This window comes from Thermobia domestica, chromosome 6 (genome assembly GCF_964235325.1).
Source record: "Thermobia domestica chromosome 6, izTheDome1.hap1.1, whole genome shotgun sequence".
In the NCBI taxonomy this organism is placed as follows: domain Eukaryota; kingdom Metazoa; phylum Arthropoda; class Insecta; order Zygentoma; family Lepismatidae; genus Thermobia; species Thermobia domestica.
The window spans coordinates 50399113-50426974 of NC_137459.1; the positions used below are offsets into that span (position 1 = coordinate 50399113).

General features: G+C 35.1%; 1 protein-coding gene across 1 annotated transcript in view; it reads right to left on the reverse strand.

Moving 5' to 3' along the window:
* Window positions 1-27862, reverse strand: part of LOC145687983 (glycine receptor subunit alpha-2-like) — a 1333907-nt gene that overhangs the window by 184504 nt on the left and 1121541 nt on the right. The window contains exon 6 of the mRNA XM_081761626.1: window positions 24904-25038. Within this exon, the coding sequence (XP_081617752.1) occupies window positions 24904-25038 (135 nt within the window). The remainder of the gene's footprint in view (window positions 1-24903; window positions 25039-27862) is intronic.

Consider the following 27862-nt stretch of genomic DNA (forward strand, 5'->3'; position numbering starts at 1 on the left):
TTGAAGTTGATAGAAATCAACATATTAAATCAGCGTTTCCCAACCTTTTTCAACTTGCGGCACACTACAGGTGTAACTTGAATTCTCGCGGCACACCCATATATATATATATATATATATATATATATATATATATATATATATATATATATATATATATATATATATATATAATTACCGTGGTATTTTAATGTGATTACTAATTTCCTTCTTACAGAGAAGAAAGCTCGATCACTGATTTTCCCCCGTGCTAAATAATTATACTTATTTTTAATTCTAATTTTAAAATAGAAAACAATAGCAATGAAATATAGGACTCGGGTTTTTAAAAATCCACTTTCTCTTTCGAAAACTGTATCTAACCTCTAACTAAAAGGGAAGATCACTAAATAACGAACAAATAAACAAATCTCCTATACTTTTAAAACACAAATGTAGGTAATTTGTATGCATGCTTGCTTTGTTGAATTTATTGAATGATATGTTAAAATTTCAAGTTACGAAATAGTCTGCAACAACAAAGAAGTAATAATGGTCATGACAATGATAAATACGTTTTTCAACATTAAAAATATACAGAAAAATAACACAGTATGAAATTTAAAATTGTAGATTTATAGTAGAGGTTCATAGTAATGTGAAATATAAATATACATTTTCCCCTGTCTTGCAATTTGGTTCGTATAGAATTAATAATTTGTTTCGATTTTTTCGCGGCACACCAGCGGCCCATTCGCGGCACACCAGTGTGCCGCGGCACACCGGTTGGGAAACGCTGTATTAAATTAATGATACGGGAAAGAGTCTGGGACCGGCATTGATCCCGGTATTCTTGATTGCTTTGTTCGTTCAAGTTTATCTTCCCTTTTCAGCACCGATGTTATTTGAGATGTGGACCTACAATTTAAGGTGGAGTCCGTACCAATATAATCTGTTAAATTCTCTCCCGCCGAGAATCGTGGCATAGACTATGTACAGTTCGCGGCATAGAAAATGTTACAAAATGTTTAAGTTCAAATTACTAACAAACTCTTGCTCTGTGTGCTTATGCATTCAGAAACACACGTCTCGATCGACTATTGTTCCTAGTATTCAATCCAACTTGTTTTCCTCCTTCTCACCTCTCATTGTATAAAGCAGTCTCTCTGACGGAATATACTCTTTCCATTCAGACGAAAAAAAAAGAACAGGAACCATGTTTACAAGCTTTATAGCTCTAAAACCATATTTCATTCGTTTCTTCTCAAATGTCACTTTAGAGCCGGAATAAAAAGATCACAAAATCTTCCCCCTAGCTTCATAAACGCCTTTATTTGCATTCTGCCTCTTCTTCAAATATTGCATATTACACTAAGCTAGGAAGATGCTCCTTGTAAAATTTATGCAAGTTTGCAAACACGGCAGTAGGTTCTGTGCTTTTCGAAATCTGTAATGCGGGAGCATAACTCTGAAAAGAAGTACTGACAGAAATGAGTGTTATTCAATGAATAATTTCATTCTGTTTCCCAGTAATTGCAAGCAAATATTTCAGGGTGTTATTTGGGCAGGACAGAAGGGTGGAATTCCCCTCTTAATTGAGTTTGGTAAACACACATTGTTTGATCAAATGTATAGTAAAACACTGATATAAAAAGTGAAATTATGAAGTCGGCGGAGTATCCCCCGAACAAAATTTAAAATGACGCTGCTTTTAGCAACGAACCTATAGAGTTACAATAGCACATTGTTAGAGTGCTTACATTTGGTTTCAAGACTCGAACATTTTATCCCAAGCATGTGTTCATAGTGGACGAGTTTGAGAGAGAGAGAGGGGGAGAGAGTTGAGTTGATTTTAGTTTAGCGTCCCTTTCAGCAGCGAGGCTATATGAGACGTGGCCCTACTGATTAACGTGGAATCCGAACCACATGAGCTCCCGCCGGGAATCGAACCCGGGTCTCCCACGCCAAAGGCGCGTACGCTAACCGCTTAGCCACGAGGGAGCGCGAGAGAGGGAGAGAGTCAAATATGGATGCATTGGAGGAAAAAAAATGATCGGACAGCATCCATATTATGACGAATTTTTTTGATTTTGTAAAACAGAGGAAGAAAAGTATCCGAACTGCGAGGTTCACATCAGGCAGTTGTCGAATTAAGGTAGACCACATTTTTTTAGAGCATCAGATGATTACGAAGGGAGGAAAAGATCTTGCGATTTGAGGAATTGAGAATATGAAAAGAAAAATATTTAGCCCCCGAGACGGATTTCGAATCACGAACCTGTTAGCTATCAAACCATTCAGCCACGAAGAACTCCACGCAATCTTCCTATAGTTGCACTTTTCCTGTCGTTACGTTGAGAAATAATAAAATGGGATATTCCAGAAGTTTACTCGGTGTATGCGCCATTGGCATTTAACATGGCTCTCTTATAGCTTAGTTACAGAGTGCAAAATGAACTTCCCCTTTCAGAGAAAAAAAAAATAAAAGAAGTAGTACTTTGTTACTACTGTGTTAATTGAGTTATATTTGTTAGAACCGTCTGATAAGACAGTGACAAATACTCAGACAGAAATTACCTTTTGCGAAGCTCTAGCGCAAAATGCAACAAATCGTTGCAAACACGTTCGAATTTTGGAAAGAAAAAGTTTAAAAAAAAGCATAAGAGTGTCACTTTGATGCGAACCTATATAAATGAAAAACAGTACGCTTACGTCTTTATGTGTTTGTGTAAGGAACTCGTACGTGGAAGGTCCTAGGTTCGAATCCCACCGTTCTTATTGTTTTTCTTTTCTTCTAGCTCATACTGTTCACTCTAGAAGTTCAATTTTGAATTAAATATAGTCGCAGGTAATTTAAGCCGAAATTATTTTCAAATATGAGATTTAACTTGCGGTGTTTCAACTTTGATATTAAATCCTACTGCCTTAATTTAACTCATTTCCCTACGTCATATCACGACAGTCGGACTGTAATACAATATTCCATTGTTACTGATATATATATATATATATATATATATATATATATATATATATATATATATATATATATATATATATAAACTTTTAACTCACAAGAAAAAAGAAACGTACAGTAGATCGTACGATGTAACATAGACTCCTGGAGGAATTTCAAACGAATTTAGAATAAGTATAAATTACAATCTAAAAATATACTGTGGAGAGTAAGAAACTGAAACCATTCCTCGGAGGGGAAGGGGTTATATGTAAAAGTAATAGAACACGAAACATACCGGTGTAAAATTCATAGTTTTCGGGTTCGAAGAGAAACAGTCTTCCTAATGACCGTTTTACGATTGGGTTTATAGTAAAAACTTTAAAAGCGTTCCTACTTTCTTCCATTCTGGCTGTATGGCCAGCTCAGCTGAGCCCCTTAGACTTGATGGCCCTAACAATGTTGGGTAAACGGAATAAATGATGCAGTTCCTCGTTACGAAGTTTCGGCCTTTTCCCATTCCCGTTCCTCTTGAGTCCGAATATTCACCTCAGGATTTTATTCTCAAATATTTTCAGTTTGCGCTCTTCCCTCAGACTAAGCGATCATGTTTCCGAACCGTACAGCATAACAGGCATAATTATTGTTTTATATACCTTAAGCTTCAAATTCCTCAATATAATTAGCGACAGAAAAATATTTTGAAATGAACAATAATTCGAATTTCCTGTTTTCAGTTGACATTTAATTTCTTTGTGGAAATAGTTTTGGAGTGTTAACATCGATGCTAGATATTTGAAAGTATTTTCTTTGTCGAAATAATTATTCGATATTTTGATGCATTAATAATTTGCAATAATAATAATAATAATAATAATAATAATAATAATAATAATAATAATAATAATAATAATAATAATAATAATATGTTTCTGCCAAGATTGGTTACACGAAATGGATTATAGCCGAGATTGAATCTGTATCCATAAACCGGTTTCCACTTTGTTTGACCACTTTCGCTCTATAACGATTAACATTGAAACCGGGAATCGCTACTATTAGCAACTCTGATTGGTACAAAAGTGTAATGAGCAGGAAGAAACATATTCTAAAGACACTACATTTGTATAGAAACAATTAGCAGTGTCACTTGTACACCACATGAAAAATTTGGTTACGGTTGCATAATAATTACTCAATTAATATTGAAACCGGAAGTGGTAATAGATTCCTACCTTCACCAGTTTCAGTAGATATATTAGAGTGAAGACGGAATATATGATTTGGGTGTTTAATTGGTTGTAGAAAACTATTTCTCGCTATCTACTACCATTGTTTACTCTATACGATCAGCATTAAAGCCAAAAATGGCTAATTCTATCATTTCCGGGTTCCGGTTTGAATACGGGAATAAGAGACGAAATTATGCCTATTCTTAGAACTCCGAATCGATTCTAAAACCGCTTCTCGCTATGCCTTATCGTTCCTGCTCAATGTAGTTCAATATTTAAATTGAAAGTTATAGTAGACTTGTAAAACTTGAGACTTTAGTACGGAGTTAAGAATGGATATGCAACGCATTCTTGAGACGCTTAATCGATCGCAGGAAACTGACTCTTGCTATCTATTGCTGCTAGTGCTCTGTTGATCAACTTTGGAACTGTTAAATGACCGATTTCTGTCACTTTCGGCTTGAACAGTACCTTCAAAAACGAAGTCAATAACTTTTGAGATTCAACATTCTGGTGAAAATTGATGGTGTTCTATCAAGAATTTCTTGAAATTGTTTTCTTGTTTTTCTTTTTGTACCAACGAGGTAAATACAGGGTGTCTCAAAAGTCCTCTGACATAGAGTAGCTCTGTTATTATCAGATTACAACAAAATGTAAGAGGAAAAAAAAACATCTCTAAATATGATGTTTTCAATCTAAAGTGAAGGATTATTTTTTCTTATATTGAACGAGCCGTTTGGGCTGTACACTCTTTATGTGCCCAATGTCGAAAATGCAACGTTGCCATTTACCTGGACCCACAACATAAATTAATGAAGTTAGTGTTTAAAATGGAGGCTGGTCATCGACGTGTTAGCGAAAATAACAATAAATTCATTCACTTATGTTGTGGGTATAGATAATAGCACCCTTGCATTTTCATTTAGCATTGAGCTCATATAGAGTGTACAGCCCAGACGGCTCGTCTGATTTAAAAGCTCCGTTCCCTTTAGATTGAAGGAATCATATTTGGAGATGGTTTCTTCCTTCTCTGATAATGACAGAGTTACCCTACGTTAGGGAACTTTTGAGGCACCCTGAATATAAAAGAGCTTTGGCAAACTAATCTCCTTATTTTTTTTCGATACCTATGACGGTTCTTGTTCTATGACTATCAATATTGAAGCCAGAAGTTTCCATGATTTTTAACTACTTGCAGTTTCACTGGACTATCAAGGACGGCTTTTATCATAAATATCATTGATATATGCAGTAGTAATAATGATTACAGCTCAAGTCTAAGTACCTCTTAGATATTTTGTGGTTTGTTAGTGGGTTTGTAGGAACCCATAGACCAAGCGTCCGAGAGTGACAGGATGCAAAGCTCTTGTGGCCAAGGAGTGTGTAGGCACCTCTCAGAGGCCAGGCGTCCTAGAGTGGGGGATAAAACTCAGAGACCAGAAGTCCTAGAGAGCGGTGAGGTATTTGCAGAGACCAGGCGTCCGAACAAAAATAACTCTCAGTGACCAGTTGTTCTAGAGAGTGATAAGGATAAAAGAGCTCTCAGAGACCAGACATCCTAGAGAGTGATAAGGATAAAAGAGCTCTCACAGACCAGGCTCCTAGAAATTATAAGGATAAAGGAGCTCTCATAGACCAGGTGTCTTAGAGAGTGATAAGGATAAAGGAGCTCTCACAGATTAGGCGTCCTAGAGAGTGGAGGTGATGATCAAACATTGGAGATTGACACCTTCTGCAGTATTCTAGCTCATTTTATTTAGAAATGTTACTGGCTTCATTAATCTTCATTTTTTGACGATCGTTAACTATGGTTGACGATGTCTTCTTTGTGGATGTCTGAAGTTATTTACAGCCAGCACGTGTAGAATCTTGCAATATATATTCTTGATGCGATAAATTCACATATATATATATATATATATATATATATATATATATATATATATATATATATATATATAGTTATGTTTTACCGCATTTCAATTGTAATGATTAACATTGAAACCGGACATGCCAAACTTCGACCACCAATGGTTGGTATAGTGTGGTAACGTCAGAGATGAAACATACTTTTGGAACGCTGAATCCATATCAGAGGACTGTTTCTTACTATCGCTTACCGGTTTTGGTCTATGAAGGTCTCAAGGAGTCGTTAAGCATGACCTTTTAATAATATTCATTAATGACCTTCCAAATTGCATTAAAACATCACATTAACTACTCTATGCAGACGATCTAAAATTATATAGGAGAATTACAACAGCACAGGACTGTGTCAGTTTGCACAATGATCTAGACAGAGTAAATGAATGGTGCAAGATCAACTTGTTAAACATAAATTCAGATAAATGCAAAACCGTGTCCTTCACTAAGAAACGGAATGTTGTTAAATTTCAATATAAGATAGATGGTAAACAATTAAAGGGGGAACAAACTGTCAAAGATTTGGGTGTAATATATGATAACAAACTATCGTTTGAGCATCATATAAATCAAATTGTAAATGACGCAAACAGAAATCTTGGATTCATTTTGAGAATGGGAAGGAAATTTAATATGTCGAATATATTACTGAAATTATATTTTTCATTTGTTAGATCAAAATTAGAATATGCGTCTATTATATGGAACCCCTACACGAAGAAAGACTCTATTAGAATAGAAAGAGTTCAAAATAAATTTCTGCGGTTTCTGCACTGAGAAAAAAAATTGTAGGTGGCGTACTTAAAAAGATAGGTCACATGCGTAATTCCTGTAGTTTTTGGACTTAACGTACAGCAGACGTATAACTGAAAACGCATGTTTTATAATACTTTCTGTATAAGTGTTCCATCTATACGTACTTTCTGTATGAAACAATGTAGGCGGTCAGGATCTCACATACAAATGGACGTATATAACATATAGCTGACGAAGGTAACATAAGTATATGTATGTGATATACGGAAAACTGTTAGATGTCAGACATCCTTCAGCGGCATGATGTAACATCGAAGGGCAGTGCCTATGTAGCATGCGGATAACGTGTGCTCCGTACTGATTTCTATAGTAAGCAAGAGGATACCATATATTTGTACAATATACCGCTGTCCGGAGAACGGATTTTTCTCTGTGTGGTATACAAGAGAACAGGCATCTTCCCCACATATGAAAATAGTACTTCTCTTAATGAAAATTTTAACACAATGTCTCTCAATCACAGAAGAGTGTTAAATGACATGATATTATTGTACAAAATATTAAATAACAAATTAAATAGTAAGGATTTGGTCTCTGCCTTTCATCTCAGGGTACCCAATGGAAACATACGTGTGGGCAATGAAAATTTCTTTTATTGTAAGAAATCTCGAACAAATGCAACAAAACAGTCACCAACGTGGAGGATGGGTGCAGTGTACAACAAACTGAGTAAATGTAAAAAAGTTTTGGATATACACAGTATGAGTCAGAATAGATTTCGCAAATATATTATAGATATTCTATGTAACTCTGATATGAACACTGTAATTGGTTAGAATAACCTGTTGTGTTCTTCTTCTTAAATAAATAAATAAATATACCAATTTCAGTGCCCAATAGAACGTGAGGGTGTGTCCTACTCGTCAACCCCCATCCATGAAATTTCGCCAGTTTCGTATTTGGCGTCATACAGAGGACATCTCCTGAGGGTGCTGTGTTGACGGATGGAAATTAAGTTTCATTTTGTTTATTTTTGTTGTTATTATTTTATACTTTTGCTATTACTATTGTTACCGTTTAATTCGAATAATTGTTAGTGTTTGTGTTATGGCTCTTCAAGTGCTGTTTTTCTTTTTCTCATTTGATTCTACGTCTTCAAAGTTTGGCAACATTGTTGGTGCATTTCTGCTGTTTCACGTCTCCTCAACTGTGCGTTCAGACACCAGCCTCACGAGTTTTACCGAATATTTCCGATGTTGAGGCAAATCAGTTTCATGCTTGATATAGAGCCCAGGCTTCACGTGTCGTCGCGGTCGTTAGAGTACCTGTCGACAAATAGACTGAAGGACGGTCGGACACAAGGATGAACATTGTCGTGCTATAAGCCTTTCCATGCTTACGTATAACAGAGTTCGGTAGTATAAAACCTATGAATTAATCAGTACAAGCGATTCCATCTTTTGCGCATGGAGTGGTAGATCTAACGCATTAAAATGAATGCAGATCATGATATTTGATGGAGATATGTTCTCATGCAATTGAAAAGTAATTAAAGTAACATTATTTTGGTTGAAACAGTACGCCATGTCTGTCCTATGCTCAGTAATGTTGTTTACTAATAACAATATTAATAAACGTCTTCTTGTCACCTACGACAAACTGCATTTAATAGGTTGGTTACGAATATATCTTAAAATACAAAATAAACGACCCAACACATTTTTTTCTTTTTTCTCCCTCTCTCCTTAACACACTACCTCTTAGATCTCCCTTATGCAGCACAGGGTTAATAAAGTTTTATGAATATAGGAACAATGCATTCTTCTTTATCATCCCTAGTTTATTTTTATGAGCAAAGTTTAGAAAGTCAACAAATTTTTACATTAACCAAATATGTATTACACCAAGAATAATCTTATTAAAAAGAAGAAAAAAAAAGAAAACATTGAAAACTTTAAAATATAATGTCATTCCTCAGATAGTAATTCCAGAAGACTAAAACTGCTTGCGCTATTGGTTCTTTCTCGCCTTCAGGCTCTGATAACATATTTTACACATAGCTGGTATCAAGTGACTCGGGAATGTAATATTCATTACCATTAAAGCAGATTTGATCGATCTCGGTGGAAGTACGTTGTTATACCTTTATTGCTCTCCAGGTGGAAAGCTGTGTTATTATTCAAATTTCTGCAAACCAGCGCACACCTACTGAAGCTAGTAGCTAAAAACGTTTTTTTTTTTCTCCTCAAAGTTGTTATTATCAATGTTGCGAGTTCAACATTTTAGTCTGAAGTCATTATGGTAAATATGCCTTTGCAAATGTGCTGAGTCTATACATATTTCTCTTCCTTTAATAGTATTTCAAAGTTACAGTCATACGTTTCCCATTGTTCTTTCTTCTTTACAAATAATTGTGAAATAATGGTATTTTAACTCGGAAAACATAGCGTATAGGATATGCACTGTACTATGAAATACAAATAGATTAGACATTACTACGGATTAGAAATGGAGTAATAAGCAATGAAATAGAAATATAATAGAAAGTAATTTGAATAGAGCAAAACTAGTAGAAAGTATTATGAAATAGAGCGTAGAAATTACTACGAAATATAAATATAATAAAATAGTGAAGACATGAGTAGTACACAGGGGTTAACGGTCATTACTCACAGATAATTACATCTAGACGGCCACATCCATCCGATGTTTTAAAGACAATCAATAAACGTGTATGTCACTGGTTAGTCTTCCCACGAATATAAAAAAATATCCTCTACTCAGAACGATTTTTTTACTTCTAAGCTGTATACCAGTGAGTAATTCATCAAAACTTATTCAAATGCTCTAGATTGGTAAAACAGCATAAGGTACTTTTTTTTAAATAGGGGTATCGGTGGCTTAGTGGTAGAGCGCTTACCTCTGGTGTGTGGGGTCCATGATTCGATCCTCAGCCAAATAATTTTGTAGTGGACAACATTAAGTTGAGCGTTTTCTCGGGGTGTTCCCGTTTCCTCCCACCTTTCATTGTACCAATTATTCCATCATCATTCACTTGCCTTAAGCATTCATCTCCCTTAGCCTAAAGCTCATAATCGTGAGACGTCAAACTGAAAGATTTCATTTCTTTTGAAATAAAATGAAAAACAAGTGCATAATGTGGCAATCCTGAATCTACTTTGAAAACAGTATGTTCGTCACACGGAGTATGATTCCTGAAGAAAGAAAAAAAAACTTTCTCGACACATTGTCGCCACCTTTCATTTACAGCAAGTTCGTATTTTGCCGTCCAGCTGAGCGGTAACAGAACACCTGAGTAAGCGTTGTTTCCACGCACGAGAGATCCATGCAAATATATTAATTAATGCCCTCCCCACTCTTTTTTTCTTTAGTTTTATAATTTTCCTCCCTGGTAACATTCTCTATTAACTCACTTATCAATTTATTCGACAAGAAGAAATACAAATACTGTTCTCTGAAATAATATTTTAAAACGTTATAAACTATTTCAAATACTATAAAATTCAGTACATTATTATTATTATTACTATTATCTGGTGTTATCGCCGGAAACACGGTTACATGACTGAGATAAAATGTTATTGAATATACTATAACAGTGTAATAGTTACTATGATACCTTTTTGTCATACTATTTTGAGCAGTAAAGGCATATATTTATGACATCACCTTTTCATGGCAAACAAACTTCCATGTACACCTCAGAGTACTAATTATGACCGTATTACTATTATTGCTTACCGCTTACCTTTGTTATATTGTTTATCACTCGTTACGAAGGAAAAATAGTTACCATTCATTTTGTGAAACTTGTTAAAGTAACGTAACACTAAGATAATTTTTATTTTATTCTTTGAAAAAGTCTTAATCTTATGTATGGACGTAAAAAAAAAAAAAAAAAAAAAAAACTACTAAAATGAGTTTTGCATATGTAGCAGAATGCTCATATGCCAGCAAATGTCTTTATTTACACAATAATTTTTCAGAGTCAAATACGTTTTGTTATCATAAATTGATTGTTAAACATTTGGTATTAGATCGAAACACGTGACAACTGGCTTAAAATATAAATCAATTTTGATTAATTAGTCATTCGTTTATAGCATGAATTATGTTCTAACGAAACAAATAGCAAATTTTACAGTTATGTATTTAAAGTAACCTGCAAGGACTTTCACGTGAGTTTCTAAGTCAATTCCTGAACAAAATTGTTCCGTTTGCTTCTTTGTTTCAGCCTACTATTCACAACAAATTTTACGAGATTGCGTTGTTGTCACGTCAATTTATTTTTCACTCGATAAATGAGGATTTCAGCGTGTAACATGGGGTAAAATTTCACCCGGAGCTACTAATTTCTCTCAGTGCTATATGTCCATTCGTACTTAATGTGAGCTATCATTAGGCTACTTTAGCAGTATTACTTTTCATCCTCCCTTCCATCGAAGGTCGCTCTTGAGGGAAATCATTTGAAACCACCACTCTGTTCACTGAAACGTACTTGTCATTGTTTAACTTTGTAAATGTCTTTTAACCCTTTCACAGAGGAAGTCGACTTTTGTCGACAGAACCAAATTTCCTTAACATGCGAATGTCGACTATAGTCGACGTGTTAAAATTTGTTTGTCCGTATCTTGGCTTTGTCGAGAGTAGTCGCCAAAGTTGTACCGTTCATTTTTGTTTGTGTTCTATTGTTTTCGATAAACAATAGAAATCACACAGAAAACCTTTGGCGACTACAATCGACAAACCCAAGATACAGACAAATTTTAACACGTCGACTATAATCGACATTCGCCGGTTAGAGAATTTTTTTTTCCGTCGCCTTCCACAGTGAAAGGGTTAAAGTAAAACAGGAACTTTCTTCTTGGCAATATTAGTGGGAGACGCAGTTTTGACTTACGGTGGAAATTTATGTGTTTCGGATTTTGAATTATGCTATAGTCCCACGTCTCATATAGCCTAGGTGCAGAAAGGGTAGAAATTCCAACCAACTGAAGCAAGATTTTTTTCAGGCAATAATAACGAGGATCAGTAGTGCACGGAAATCAATACCCCTATCATCTGCTTTACATTCATACGCAGGTGGCGTAACACTCTACGACAAACTTTTAATAGGCGTAGTTCGATCCAGAAAGGAGAAGAAACAGCAATTGAAGACCTCGGTACAAGAAAGGGACAGCTCCTATTTTACATTTGGCACAGGACTGAAACAAAACTTTGTTAAAAATAAATTTAATGTCATTTTGCCATCAAACATTTAGTAAAGAAAGGTTTTAAAAAGCGAAGATGTTTTAAAACGGATAGGAGAGAAGAGGACACTTCGAGCCAGCATCCTTCGTAAGAATTGTACACCACCAGAGAAGGAAACATGAGAGGAAAGCAAGGAATACTAAGAAGAAGATCGCAACTGATCGATGATTTGAAAAAAGAAAGCATTAGAAAACATTGGGATTTAAAAGAGGAAACTGAAAATCGAAAAATGTGGAAGAAACATTTCAAGACCTAAATCTAAAAATTAAAAGAAAAAATACTATTTAGTTCCAGGACCTGCCGAAAGGTAGGATACTTACTACTACTACTACTACTACTACTACTACTACTACTACTACTACTAATAATAATAATAATAATAATAATAATAATAATAATAATAATAATAATAATAGTAAAGGTTTTACCCTATAATGACACATATCTTTACCAAAAAAAAAGTTTAGAGGCCGGAGTAAAATAAGTTGATTTTTGAACGAAGATTTGTTGCAATCCTGAGCCAAATGTAAAATTGGAAATGTCCCCTTCTTTCACCGAGATCTTCAATTAGAGTTCCTGTAAACATTATCTATAAAGAGTCCATAGGAAGAACGATCAAAGTCCATTTTTAACTATGTTTATTTTATGACTTCAATCGGTAGAGGTGCAATCATCCGTGATGCTTCTGGACGTGTATTCATTTGTCACAGAAAAGCTTCGAGTCCTAAGTAAAACATGTTTTAAAACGCATGTCCGCTATTTAAATACAGCGTTTGAAATTTTCAAGAGCAGCTATCTGAAAAAAAAAGAAGATGCGACTTTTATCGTCATTTCCGCAAATTCTTCATATGTTATTACTGTGCAGAGCTAGTGTATAAATGACAGAGAGAGAGAGAGAGAGAGAGAGAGAGAGAGAGAGAGAGAGAGAGAGAGAGATCGGTAGCATGGCTTCACAGGTTAAAAATACTGTACGGTAAATTATGAAATGTGATAGTCTGCACTTCTTTTAGACTAGGAGAATATTTTCTCCCTTCATTATGAAATGTCCAATAATGCAGTATTTTTCAATCGCATCGCGAATAAAATATAGGTAACCAAGAATATTATGTCGCTTTTTGTAGAGGTCTGTGTTCAATTGGCTCTCACACCGTGAGTTGAATCCGAATGGAGATAAGGCGAAGGTAAGATGTTTGTGTGGGTATATCCAATATACTACCTGGTTGTGGCAGTTCAGTTACACCGTGAACTTTTGTAAGGACAGAGTGAACATGCACCTCCACAGAGCGTCATAAGGGCATGCATGCTGTAGGAGTTCAAACTGGAGTCAAACGTTGTTGCAGCGGGGCGGAAGTTATGCCAGCTTTTGGTGAGGGTAACGTGACTACGCCGACACAGCAACGTTGGTTTAACAAGTTTAAGGACGGTGTCGAAACACCAACAATATGTGCCGCAAGACCTTGGACCTCACCTGTTTCATTCCTTGAACAATCACCTCAGATGACGCCAGTTCAACTCCTAAGTAGAGGTGCAAAATGCGCTTGATATCTTCTTCGCTTCACGTCCCACCAAGTTTTACCGCGATGGAATCCATGGCCTTCCAGAACGTTGGCAGCAGGTCGTCGATGCTGGTGGGGCTATTTTTGATCTTTCAGGTACGTCTTAGGTGGCATATTGATGTTCGAAATTGGTGGGTGAAAAAGCGACAGAACTTTCTTGGTTATCTTTATAATTATTATGGATTTTTAAAAATATACGTAACAACATATCACTCTACTGCAACAATGTCCATATCCACTCTATTTACAAAATTTCCAGTTGATGAAAAGCTGGAATAGAATCGAAGTCAAGATTGCTACATAATCGCATTATTTTCATTTCAGCTTATATTCAAATGCGTTCTATTCTCTTTTTTTTTTTTTTTTAAAAAAAAAGATACAAAATATATATGTTCACCCAACTATGAGAGCTAACTACAAGGAAAATTGGAAGCTGGTAAGGTTATTTTGATAATACATGTAGCATCATCCTCTTCCATTGAATACGGGAAACAAAACTATGTTTCAGGATTCGCGTCTCGTAAAGGAACATTTCAGAAGTTTCCTTCCTTGTTTGGTTTTTCAGCTCAATTTTGTGTGCGAATCGATTCAGATTGTGCTAGTGGAAAATCGGCAGAAAGTTGATTCTGTAAGGAATATTTACACTCTACTGGAAGTACAATGATTCATTTTAAAACGTTGAGAACATTAGTATTTAACGAAAGTCAATAGCTATCAGGCGGGTGCTAAGATTTAGAGATTAAAACAACGTTTTTCAACCTGTGCTTTGTAGCAGATTATGACGTGGATATAGAGTAACCCAAAAGTAGGCGTACTAGTCCCGTACTAATCAGCCATGACATTTTATATCATTTACTTTTTGTTATCCATACAGGTATTGACTTAGTTTCTTCCTTATCTGTTTTTAATTCATTTTCACTTATACCTTAAGCTTGAAGCAGACAGAAGGAAATAAATTCATTATCTTAATAAACTAAATACTTGATCAATGCTGGTCTATATACCTACTTTAGGGCCACCATGTTACAACGATATTGTATAACTATGCGATAAATTACTTCCATTTTCTTGTAGTTATTTTGGGCAACGGTGCTTAAAAGTGTACAATTGTTTTAAGAAGAAGAGGAAAATAATGTGGAATATGTTGTTGATTTTATATTGATAATCAGAGAGTGTGTGAGTTGTTAAAAAGAAGATAGTTATTTTGCTTGGTTGCCATAATAACAGAATAATAAGTTTCATGAAGGTTTTGAGCATAAAAGGTAATGTTGTTACAAGTGATCTGTCTGATTTAATGTAATTTGATCGTGTTGACATATCTAAAAATTACAAGAACTGTGGACTGAATGTAACAAGAAATTAATCGTTACACTGTATTCAAGCAGGAGTATTTCGTTTCGGTGCTTACAAGGGACATCACCCAATTGACCGGCTCCGATTTCAATGATTTTTTTCTAGCTGATAGAGGATATATATGTATTATTTGTGATGATAGAAATTTTGCCATGGTGGATGTTTTCTATTTTTTTTTTTTTTTTAATAATGTTTGAGAGTTGTGATGTAGTTATTAGAGATTACTGCAGAAGTCCCTTACTACTCTTTGTAAACGGAGTGTTAATGAAAGAACAACCATGTAGATGCATATAAGGCCTAGGGGGAAGTCCATTGTGTGTGTGTGTGTGTGTGTGTGTGTGTGTACTGGCGAGGTATCTTCGTTAGCAGAATTGATGAAAAGGCAAGCTATTGGGGTGCATATGTTTATTGACCCACCCGAATCACAAAGAATATCCTTTTAGAGGAAGTGAAAAAGGAAGCCGGGAAAACTCCAATCCAGACTTGTTCCAGTATCATGAGTAAAAGAAAAATGTTTCTTTTCTAAAAATGTAAGTGAGGAAACATTGCTTGTTAAAATGTTATTGTAAAACAATGTTTGTTTGGTAATCTATGAAATTGTGGTAAAGATGCAAGGTCCAGACGAAAAGGACTATATTTGTTAGGAAAGGGAAGATCTTTCGCATAGAATTCCTGGCCATGCGACTAACCCTGAATGAGTGTTATTGCTTATTGAACTTTTTCTAGGATTTCCGCCAGAAAGCAGTTTATGGCGGGCAAAACAGAGAAAAGAATTTCAAGTTCAGTTGTTCTCTTTAATGGTTCACCATTCCTAGACTCATGAGAGATACACTTGTGGGAAAAGACTTTTCTGTATATTGCAATATATCGCAGAACTGAGAACAATTCCTGTCCGTTATGAAGAGGTTATTGAAACGTTTGGGGGGTGGGAGGACTGTTCGCGTCCGTATCTGAGAGCGTCCGTAAAAGCGCCGTATCTGAGAGCGCCGAGACAAAAAAAATCTGTCCGTATTATAGAGGTGTCCGTTATTGAGATGTGCCCGTTAAGAGAGGTTTCACTGTACATATAAATAATAATAGGGAACACGTAGTTCTTTTAGATTTTCATTGTTATTGATATATAGATTGTTCACGTATTACAATCTTAACTTTGATAAGCTTGGCACTTGACACATTTAGGTCTTCCAGATTTCAAGCATTTGCAGAAGTGGCCGTTCATCGAGCGGAAAGAATCTTTTTTAATGTATATAAAACAGGCCCTTGAACGTAATATAAAATATTACTTTCTCCCGCAGAGCCGTATGTAGCTTACATAAAAACGTACGTTACATGCTAAATCCTGCGGATAAACTTCTACAGCAAATGTATCACAGAAGACGTACGTTTTATAATGCTGTACATATAGGCGGTTAGGATCTCACATACGAATGGTCGTACCGGTATATAACATATAATTGACATAAGTAACATAGGTGTACGTATGTAATATAGAGAAGACTGTTAAATGTCACTCAGCCGCATGACTGCAGTGGTATGATGTAACATCTAACTTAAGAGGGAAAAAGCACGGCGTATGTAGCACATGGATAACGCATGTCTCGTTACAGATTCCCATATGGAATCTGTATGTTGTATATACAATAAAATGCTAACGGGTTTTTCTCAGTGCCCTTTTAAGAGTGGCATTTCTGAAAGAGCTAAAGTGCGAAATTCTTTCTTTAAATTAAGAGCTTGTATATCGAATTACGTACCTCTAAACTATTCAAATATTCATATTCGAGACTTTGAAAGAATTGAAAATTTGAATATTATAGAAATTCTCCTCTTTTCCCATTTAAGACAGGATTATTTTTTCGAAAACTCTGAATTGAGTATTCCCTTGCTTTTCATTGTCAAACTTTTGACTTACGCAAATCCTCACGTTGGGTATTTTCTGAATAAATGGTTGAAAAGTATTAATATTATAGCAATTAAATAACCCTGTTAAAAAAACTGAATATTCGAAAACATTGAAACATGCATTTCCTTACTTTCAGCTAAGAGTTCAAATTTCGAATTTCACACCTCCAACTGGAGTGAATCCCTACATTGGGAATTTTCTGAATAATAAAATCAAATTTGAATAGTATATACAGGGTGTTTCATAAAACAGTGACATTGTTTGGGAGGTGATTTCCAACCCCAAGATAAGACGAAAAGTATAGACCAACCTGGGTGCACAAATGCTTCTTTCGGAGTTATAGGCTGCCAAAAACATGCAAAAAGGAATTTTAGAGGTTCATAGCTCCAATACTATTGGGCCTACCGTAGTCGGGTCAACGCTTTATTTAGAAACTGGTATGTGCCCTATCCAAATATATATGTTTCAGAATCCTGTGGTACTTCCGCAACATTTTTGTAGAGGCAATTGGTGAGTACTTTAAAATTATATTCCCGTAGCCAAACTGCATCTAAAAAATGTTGTTTAACTACCTTAGGATTCTGAAACATGTATTTTTGGATAGCACATAAGTATTTTTGGATAGTTTCTAAGTGAAGTCTTGACCCGAATATGGGGTCCATAGTTTTGGAGGTATGGACCTCCAAACTTATTTTTTTTTTTCACGTTTTCAGCAACCTATATAACTCCGTTTCAGTTGTATAACTCCGAGAGGAAGCATTTTTGCAGCCAGGTTGGTCTATACCTTTTATCTTATCTTGATGTCAGAAATCACCTCCCAAACGTTGTCGGTGTTGTTTTCAAACAATATATATATATATATATATATATATATATATATATATATATATATATATATATATATAAAATTTAATAATTATTTCTGTCTTTTACTATAATATAATGTTAAAATAATGTTGTATAATATGACAAAGTGTTGTATTATTGCTGCATTTCAGCTGTTTTCTGCACGTAAAATAAAGTTTATTATTATTATTATTATTATTATTATTATTATTATTATTACATTCTTTACTCACGACCAAATATGCGTAGGGGCAAATGTAGCATCTGTTGCATTGTTTATGTTTTTATTTTATTTTTATTAGAATAGGAAACATATACAGTAGATTCATTCCAAGCAAAATTAGACAAGTTTGAAAAATGTTGTAGTTTCATCGTCTTCGATGCTTTACAATTTCCAAAAGAGAGGGCAATAAAAACTTGAAAAATGCTCCAATAGGTGGTTAACATGCAAAATTAATGCTTGCATAACCTGGAACATAAAAGTATATATACCATCAGCAATTCCTTGGAGCACACTACCGCTTCTGTGTACATATTCCAAAAGAAAGTCCTACAGCTCTTAAAACAAGATCTACCACACATACAGAAAGTTGTGTATTGCACAGGTGGCGCTGCTGGCCAGTATAAGAACAAAAAAAAAATCATCAGCGTACTGCACCATAAGGAAGACTTCAACATGGAGGCAGAATGGCACTTTGTTGCCACTGTACATGGGAAGGGCTATGTGATGGTGTCGGTGGGACTGTGAGGAGTCATGTGGCTAAGGTGTTATTACAGCGTGTGGATGATCATATTCAGACAGCTCAGGAGATATTGAAATTTTGTGGGGAGGACATTCGTGGTATTTGTGTGTCCCGCATGAAGATAGACAAACAAGAGGTGTAGCTTCAGAACAGTATTGCTTCCGCTGTGGCTGTGAAGAACACTATACAACACCACTGTGTCATTCCGACAGCCGGCAACCAGTTACGGATTTTGTGTGTTTCCAACAGCAAGAGTTCGAAGTTGTTCAAGTATCCAAAAATTCCTCGAATGGCGTAACTGTCACAGAACATCTGAAGGTTGGTGATCATGTGGCCTGTATTTACGACTCCAAATGGTGACTGGGTGTCATTCAGTAGCATTCAGAGGAACACTCAGATTACTATATGAAGTTCTTCCATCCTTCCGGTCCACCAACCACATTCTCTCTGTCCAATTCCAACGTTGACTGTGTCTAGGCTCCTGAAACCCACATCCTCACAATTCTGTCAACACTGCAATTAACCACTCCAACAGATAGGGTCACAATATCAGTACTGATAGTCTAGCAGAATCTAATGCGTACCTTGCGTTGAGGTATGCCCAAAGATTTTTTTTTTTTATTTTTAAACGGAATTTGAAAGATCTTAATCCGTAAAATAGAAATGCAGAGGGCCAGCTCGGCATTGTTAGGGATTTTGATATACGAGCCTTTTTCAATATGGCGCCCTGCGCATTAATGGCTTATTTTCTGAAGATGCATATTTGCTTCTTAAATCAGCAAGACCTTCATTAATTACTTTGAAAAAAAAATGAAGAGCAAATAACCTTTGTCAAGGGACGTTTTGTACTATAGAAGAAACTTCATGATCACATTGTTTAACAGTGTTGCGAACTCAAATTTATTACTAGTGTAGACATTTTTGTTCATATGAAAGGACAACTATATATATATATATATATATATATATATATATATATATATATTGTAGTTCTTTAGGTATAGAATAAAATTAGATATATGCCTTAGATTACTGTATGTTGACATACTACCTTTGGATATTAACTGAGGTCAATTTCGTGGAAATTTTGAAATCATCTGCTGTAAAAGTAAAACGTGTAAATTGTAGGTGGATTGTTCAATAAAACCGTTTTTATAATGATGATTTAGATCATAGCAGAGCGTAAAGGTAATTTCTCACTGCATTTGTGGGCTATCCAACAAATGTTGCCATTGCGATATATATATATATATATATATATATATATATATATATATATATATATATATATATATATATTGCTGTGAATCACTTCAACTACGCAAAATATTATCTGTATTATTTGAGATCCATGGAAAAACTCCCTGACTACATTATGGAGAAATTTCTGAAAGGAGAACATGCAATGCGACATAAACCAGAAGTATGGAATGGATTTTGGAGTGATATGTGTATAGAAAACACATTTATGCGATATGGTCATGGTCAATAGGGTATTATCTGTCTTACTCTAAAACCTAATGCAATGACGAAAAGGATACTTAGTCTGCACATTTTCAACCAAATAGAAAAGAACGTGGAGGATATAAGAGAGAACTACGACTCACAAAAGATTGTAATGCATCACAAAGAGGAATCTCTAACAAGAAATATTCTGGATAACAGTGACCGAGAAAAATCCGTTTTAAAATTTCACAGTTCATAGATCCTCTACAAACAGAATAACATCCATCAGAAATTATAAATATAGAATTTGCAGTAACCTCATCAAAAGACACTAACGTGAGTAATGTTGTTGCAATCGGAGAAACTCAGATTAAAAGTTTTGAGGAATCATGGCCAGAAGGTTTCTACAATAGGATAGAAAGGAGAATAGTCACTATGGCTAAGTTGATAAAGTTGAGGAAAAATAATAAAGTTTCAAGTGAGGTATAGTCGATTCTAATCTTCTGTACACCTGAGTACTCGGCACGTTGATAAATCGAGACTTCGATATCAGAAGATTATTTCAACATGAGCTTTCACCTGTCTCAACCGCTTTATTTAAAAACAATGAAGAGATGAGAAGTACCAGCAAGTCAAACATGTAAAACATTCTGGTTGTAGAACATTCACAAATGAAGTATTCCTTGATGGCTGTGCTATATTGTGGATAGTTGCATGGCCAGCAAATGGAACAGTTAGAGATTATGTTGTTAAATTTTCTGAGTATCTGGAGAAGCATCTTAGCCACTCAAGAGATTACCTCATATTTGATCGATATGTCGAAGGCAGCATTAAAAGTATGACGAGGTCCAAAAGAGCGTCAGAGAAAGAATCCAGAAAGTATCGCCTCAATTTAATAGTACAACTCCCACCACAACATGATTTTTTTGCAAGTTACAAAAATATAGTTCAACTCATAGAAACAGTGGACGTTCTCTGAGAAGAACTTGCAAACACTCATCATAATTGGTCAATATGCAGTGCATCTTGAAATTAAGAACACTGTTGTGATGGAACGAATTGACCTCCGAACAGAACACGAAGAAGCTGATGTACTGATTTTTCAGTGTGCTGCGAAGAGAGTATTAGATTACAAATACGAAAACGTAAAAATGATTTGTAACAGATGTATTTCTTTTACTACTTCACTTTTATAATCTTTAAAGTTCAAAAGCAAATGTTGTTATGCAATCAACAACACCAAAGAGGATGATAATACACATAAGAACAACAGTTATAAAACTTAAGGACATAGTTGACTAACTGTTAGCAGCTCACGATCTCTCAGGATGTGATAGTGTAGAAAGCATTTATGGAATTGTTAAAAGGTAAAATAGTCAAGAGCTTCAAGAAGGCACAGAGTTACTCCTTTTAGGACTTCTAGATGTTTATATGGATTCTATTATCAGCGAGGCAACACGGTTTATAGAATCATGCTATGTAAAAGAATCTTTTGATACAATGACAGACGTAAGGTTTCACTTTTGGAGTGCTGTTACAGGAAAGCGTAAAGCAGTTTTGCTCCACCTCATAAGATGTTGTCACCACACAACTGAAGCATTTGCAGAGCATGTGAAACGAGCACACGTCCAATGTGCAATATGGAGATCTGCAATGGAACCAACTGACCCTACTCGTGATCTTTTACAATGTGGATGGTGTTAGATAGATCAACAAAGGCTCTCATAACAACAAAGGTGCCTACAGGAACAGAAGTTGCTCCGCCACAAGTTCTACAAATGATTAAGTGCAGGTGTGGAAATTGCCCTGTGTGCTCAAACAAGTGTAACTGCGCATCTTCTAACCGAAGTTGTACTTTTTTTTTTTTTTTTGGCTGTCTTGGTGAAGCGAACTATCAAAATTCTGCAAACGCGACTCAAAAACTTAACAGCTGATAAACCAGATGAAGATTTCACCGTCGAAGATAATCCCGACGACGAATACCCCGACGATGAATGACTAAATACCCAATACGAAAGCAATCAGCTTATTAGTTTGCAAAATTTCAATACGACTGGAGCAGAGTTGACTGGAAAATTACTCATTTTATAAACATAATTTTATAAAGATTAATTTTATTATCTTTGTTTTACTCAGAATCTAATATAGTGGAGTATTGCTGTGTGCAGGAGTTTTTGTATGTCTTCAAAAACAAGCTAATAATGAAAGCATGGTTCATTATGTAATGTAATGTTTGATGTAATGTAAGTAAACAAAATAGCACAAAATCCCAGTAATTCTACAAATAGGTTTTATATTGATATTAATATTGAATGTAACTTAAGGACTACTTCATCAATGAGAATGCACTGTCTTTTTTTATAAATTAGGTTAACTTTTCTTCAGTTTCGTTCCTATTTAAGATAAGATTAAGAACTAGCAGTGTTGCTAACTGACGAAAGCTACTCTATAGACTAAATATACTTAACTGACGAAAAATCAACCTATCTTATGAAAAGGATAGAGCTTTCTTATTGGTAAAGTAGCTCTTAATTTATATTGAAAGTTAATATTGAGTTCAGTTTATAGGTAATAATTAGTATGTAAACGTTACTTAAAAATGGAAGAGCAGCCATGAAACTTTACTAGGCTGAGTGATATTTACATATTTTGATTTTTATGTCAGAAATAAATCAAATGTACTCGACTATTTTGATAATATCCTATTTAACATGTACCTTGGATTATACTTCAACTTTACAAAACTTGATTTTTACAATATTTTGCGTTGGAAACATTGTTTACTTCTTATATCAGGATGATAATAATGTGCTATAAAACTTTATTTAATCAATCTTGACTTGCGTGCAAGAAATCACTGCAATTACCTGAGTAGTAAGTGAATTACGATAGCAAGTGTGAATTTTTCATAACAAAAATGATGCGCAGGTCGCCATATTGAAAATGGTGGCGTAAATCAAAATTCCCAACAATGCCGAACCAACATCTTTCGAATTTAGATTCTATGAACTTTGAACTATCAGAAACAGCAAAAAGGCATTGGGCATACCTCCACGGAAGGCATGGCCCAAATTTGACCAATTTCTGCTAGACTATGACCTCTGTATTGCACGTACACAACAACTGCACGGCAACAGTCGCACTTCGGCAAAGACATAATTCGTACAACATTCATGTACGTTGCATTTAGTCACGAAATTATCATTTATGTTTTATATATATATATAACTCTGACAATACTGTGAACCACAAATCATATTTGTTTTTCAAGGAGACATACTACAGCAGGTTATTTTTTCACATGCTGAACAATTTTTCTCCAGGTCTTTTCGCAACATGGCCGCCCAAATATGGCTGATATGGACAGAATTGAGTTATAATAACATCCATACACAGAAAGGAGTAACATCAGCAGCTGAAATATATACCGATGTTGTGAGGAAAATCCAAGGTTGTCAGTCACAAAATAATGGTTAGTAGTTTTTTCCTCTTCTACTCCACAAAGATGACCAAACTTGGGTCAGTTTTGCGTAAATTACCTTTATTTTTGATCCACCATCGTGATGGCAACATTGGCGATATTGGTTTCTTGCTTTTTGGTGTGTTTTCCTGTATCAGTGAGTGTACTGTGACAAAGTTTTATGTTTCTCACATTCATCAAACTATAACTACAAATACTTTAACATATGCATGTTTGGAGCATTTTTCAGGTATTCAGTGCCCTCTATCTTAGAAACGGTAAACCATCAACATCTGCCACTTTGCATTTGAACATCTCTCTTGACACCTTGTAACATACCAAAACACGAGCAAAATCGAAGACGGTGCACCTACACCCACGTGCTCCTTTTGCTTGGAATACATCTATAGTTAACTCCTCGCTTTTTTTTACAGAAGTTTGAGGATTGCTGCGTTTATACAATTACGAAACATGCATTTCTTTCTTTAAAGTTCTAATTAATATAAAATAATATGAATTTAACTCCCTTGTACAATCTTGACTGTACGAAGCCTTGCGGTTTAATGTAAGATCTTAACGTGGGCTTCATCTTAGAAATGGGTCCGGATATTCCGTAACAAAAGCATGTAGAACTGGAAAATAATAATAATAATAATAATAATAATAATAATAATAATAATAATAATAATAATAATAATAATAATAATAATAATAATAATTTATTGGAACTCAGTTCAGAGGTTCCTCATGTTCCATCCTGCACCTGGGCTCGACTTCTGTTGAATGATTCGCGTTTTCATGTCTCTGAAACTCTTGCAATCATCCAATCAAGCTATCCCGTTTTTACCTTATTTGCAGACGCTTGGAGCTACCAAACTATGAGCACCCACAGAGGGGGGCAAGAGGGGTCAATTGCTCCTCCCTGGATTTTCGAAAAAAAGGTTAACATTTATAGGCTCTTCTGGTGACAATGGTACGCTTTTAAAATCAACATCCACTAAATGATTAGAGTAACAAAATTTAGTCAAATCCATCCCCAACATTTTAATCTACTTCTCTCCTCCATGTGGTTTCATATTTTTTTTCAGTAATAATTATATTCAGCCTGCTGCTGCATGCAATGCTAAGTATTTTGAAGTATGGTATCCGTCTGTTGAGTTAAAAAAGATAATTTCGCTCTTTGTTGTTTCTTTTGCTGACGCGGTGCTGATAGCAATGAAGTTTTGTTTTGTTGGGTTTCATTTTAGCAATTGTGTGTGTGTGTTTGTGTGTGTGTGTGTGTGTGTGTGTGTGTGTCTTGTCCTCCTTGGAAAATATCCTGCGGACACCCATGTACCAAACATAAGTAATATAGCTCTTATTGACAAGCAGTAGACCATAATATATTCAGATACATCAACAGAATTTTTACACAAAATAATATACGTAAAAAAAAGCAAAGCAGATAAATATGAAATAAAACAAATAATAGAAAATTGTTACCTGTTGAGTAAACTTGTGTGCAGTCTCCTGTTGTGTTACTGACAAGATCCAGCTGGGGAAGCTCGATATCTTCATCAACAACCAACGGAATATCTTTCTCCCAAATGAATACCAAGTCGTCTGTAGTGTGAGACACTATGAAAAAGAAAAAAAAAGAAAATAATAATCACAAATTATGTATTTAGGAAAAAAATCGTTGCAAGAGAAAATGATAGTTACTTGAAGAAATTCTGTAATATTATATTAGCGTTTAGCAAGTGAAAAAAAAAAATATTTCAGTTTAACGTACCATGATTATGCTCTTTATGCTAAGGAAGTCGATGATTAAGGCAAGTGAATGCTGATATAAGAATTGTAGGAATGACAATGTGGAAGGAAACGGTAACCACGAGGAAACCGACGGACACTATGTTACCCATCACACAACTTACTTGGCCGCGGACCGAAAAAAGGAACTCACGCACCTGAGGTAAACGCTATACCACTAAACCACTGTGCCACCCAAATATACGCTGTTAAACAGCAGACGCTATATATTGCAGTTTAATTTATTTCAAGTGTCACACACTTCTCACAGTGATACATATAATCCTAACACTAACGCAAATACTGCTATGGGTACTTTTAACATCCGGTTGCGGTAGTGGTTGCTTAACCGTTGAAGATCTGTTAGTCCCCTTTTCACTTGCAATTGATTGAGCGGATTCTACTGGAAGGCAGTACGCCAAAGAGAGTGCTACCTACTCAGTGGAGTTTTGTAATGTTCTGTATTGAAGTCACACAAGTTTTGACTTGTCCGCTTCGGATAACAATAATCAACTTAATACTATACAGTATATGGCTATAAACCATGGGCGTTGGCAGTGCTGCGAGCGGCCAGCAGCCCGAACCGCTGTGGATAAAAGGTCCCATATGATGTAGTGTAAATAGAAACTGCTCACTGCTGCGGATCCTGACTACCAGTAGTTGTATTTCCAGACCATGGCAGTTGGAGATCCGCCCCGCAGTGGATTAAAAATAAAAGAAAAAAAAGAAAAAGAAACTCATTTAACACAATGTAGTTAGTAAATGCGGCAGTTCAGCAAATACTATCACAACGACGAGTTGAAAGGACCTTAAATTGACACATGTACTCCTAAGAGTGAAACACATATTACTAGTAAACCAAGCTGAGAACATATATTGCGTTAAAGATCGAGCTCCAAGATCAAAAGTAATGAAAAATCGGTATTTTTATCATGGTCACCAGTATTCGAATCCTGATTACCTACTTGGTAACTTTATTTTGGTGTGGTAAATGAATCAGCGAACTTCTGTTATGTACTATTATTATTATTAAACAATATTTGAAGTGTTATACATTATATCAGGAACTTTTTTTTTTTTCAAAAGGTAACATTTTCAAAATGGTTAATATAGAGGAAATAAAGTTTGACTTTAAAACGCTTCTAAAAATGTTCTGCTTATATATATGTGACTCAAATGCTATTGGCATGTTTCCTTTTGGATGAAAATACTAAAGCAAAGGAACTAGGTGGATATAGAAAAGACTAACTTTACACTATGCTTTCACCCAAAACGTTTCCGTTTGGATATATCCTGTTGCATAACCCGACAGAGCACATCCGCTGAAACATGAGTTTCAAAATACACATACAAAGTGGACTTGCTAAAATATTAACATTAAAAAAAAAAACAGTCCTTATAAATATATGTTACACATATAATTGAAAGCAGACGTCTCAAAAATAGCATCTATGTACTGTAACCTACTACAGAATGTCAAAAATTTTAATTAAATTTATTAAAATTATCTATTATCAGGTAGATCTAAGGCTTTGGTTTTAAATTGTCTACTTACGTGTTGATATTTAGCTTTTAATTATCACTAATACAGTAAGTAATAAATTTACCAGTTTCAAACAATTACACCTCATGTGAAACCGTAAGATATTAATATAAATTGTAAATTTATTTGTAGAAATAAATAGCTTGTGTGGAATAGTTTCCATCGTTTTCTGTTTAAAATTTTCCACTTCTTGGAACATTTTTAATGACTAAGAAATAACCTGATTTCGGTAAATTCTGGACTCCATAAGGTAACTCCAGTTTGTTAAGTAAGGATACTGAAAATTATTGGAGAAATTATGGGCATCTAGAGGTAACGTTTTCATATCAAACATTTTGTTTTCAACAAAGCTTATGTTTTTAAAAATACATGTTCCACAAGAGTGTCAATTTAGCAATTTTGGGTAACTTTAGATTTCCTATTTAAGTTAAGATTGCTATGCAACATCCCTAAATGTTTCTTTTCTCCTTACTTTTAGGCTGAAATTTTATGGAAAAAAACTATAGTTGTATCTAAGTATATTGATACTATTAACCCAGCCCCGAAATATATATATATATATGAAATGAAATCTTTGAGTTTTACGTCCCACGGCTATGCCGGTTAGGCTAAAGGAGACGGTGATGATGAGTAATGAATGAAATGGTGGAATGAAGAAAGTAGGAGGAAACGGGAGAACCCCGAGAAAACCCACGCACACGGTGTTTGTCCACCCCAAAGTTCACTGGGCGGGGGGATGGGATCGAACCCGGGACCCCTATTACCAGAGGTGAACGCTCTACCATTGAGCCACCGCGTCCCCTATATATATATAAGATTGCACATCATCATATATGATGGTAAATCGTATTTTTACATAGGACACTTTTGGATTCGATCAGTATATTGGAAAATTTCAGTTCAGAAATAAAGTGAATGAACGATGTTAAATAAATGAATGTTTGAAAGAAGAACATTAACATATCCGTGGGTTTCGAGGGTTTTAGTCGAGTTGTGCGCAGCTCTTTCAGTACAACAATAACCTGATCCAGTTGACTAGAAAGTTCTTCACAGCTTCCTTCTGCTTTCGAACTCCATTAAGTATTTTTATTTATTAATGTATTTATTTAT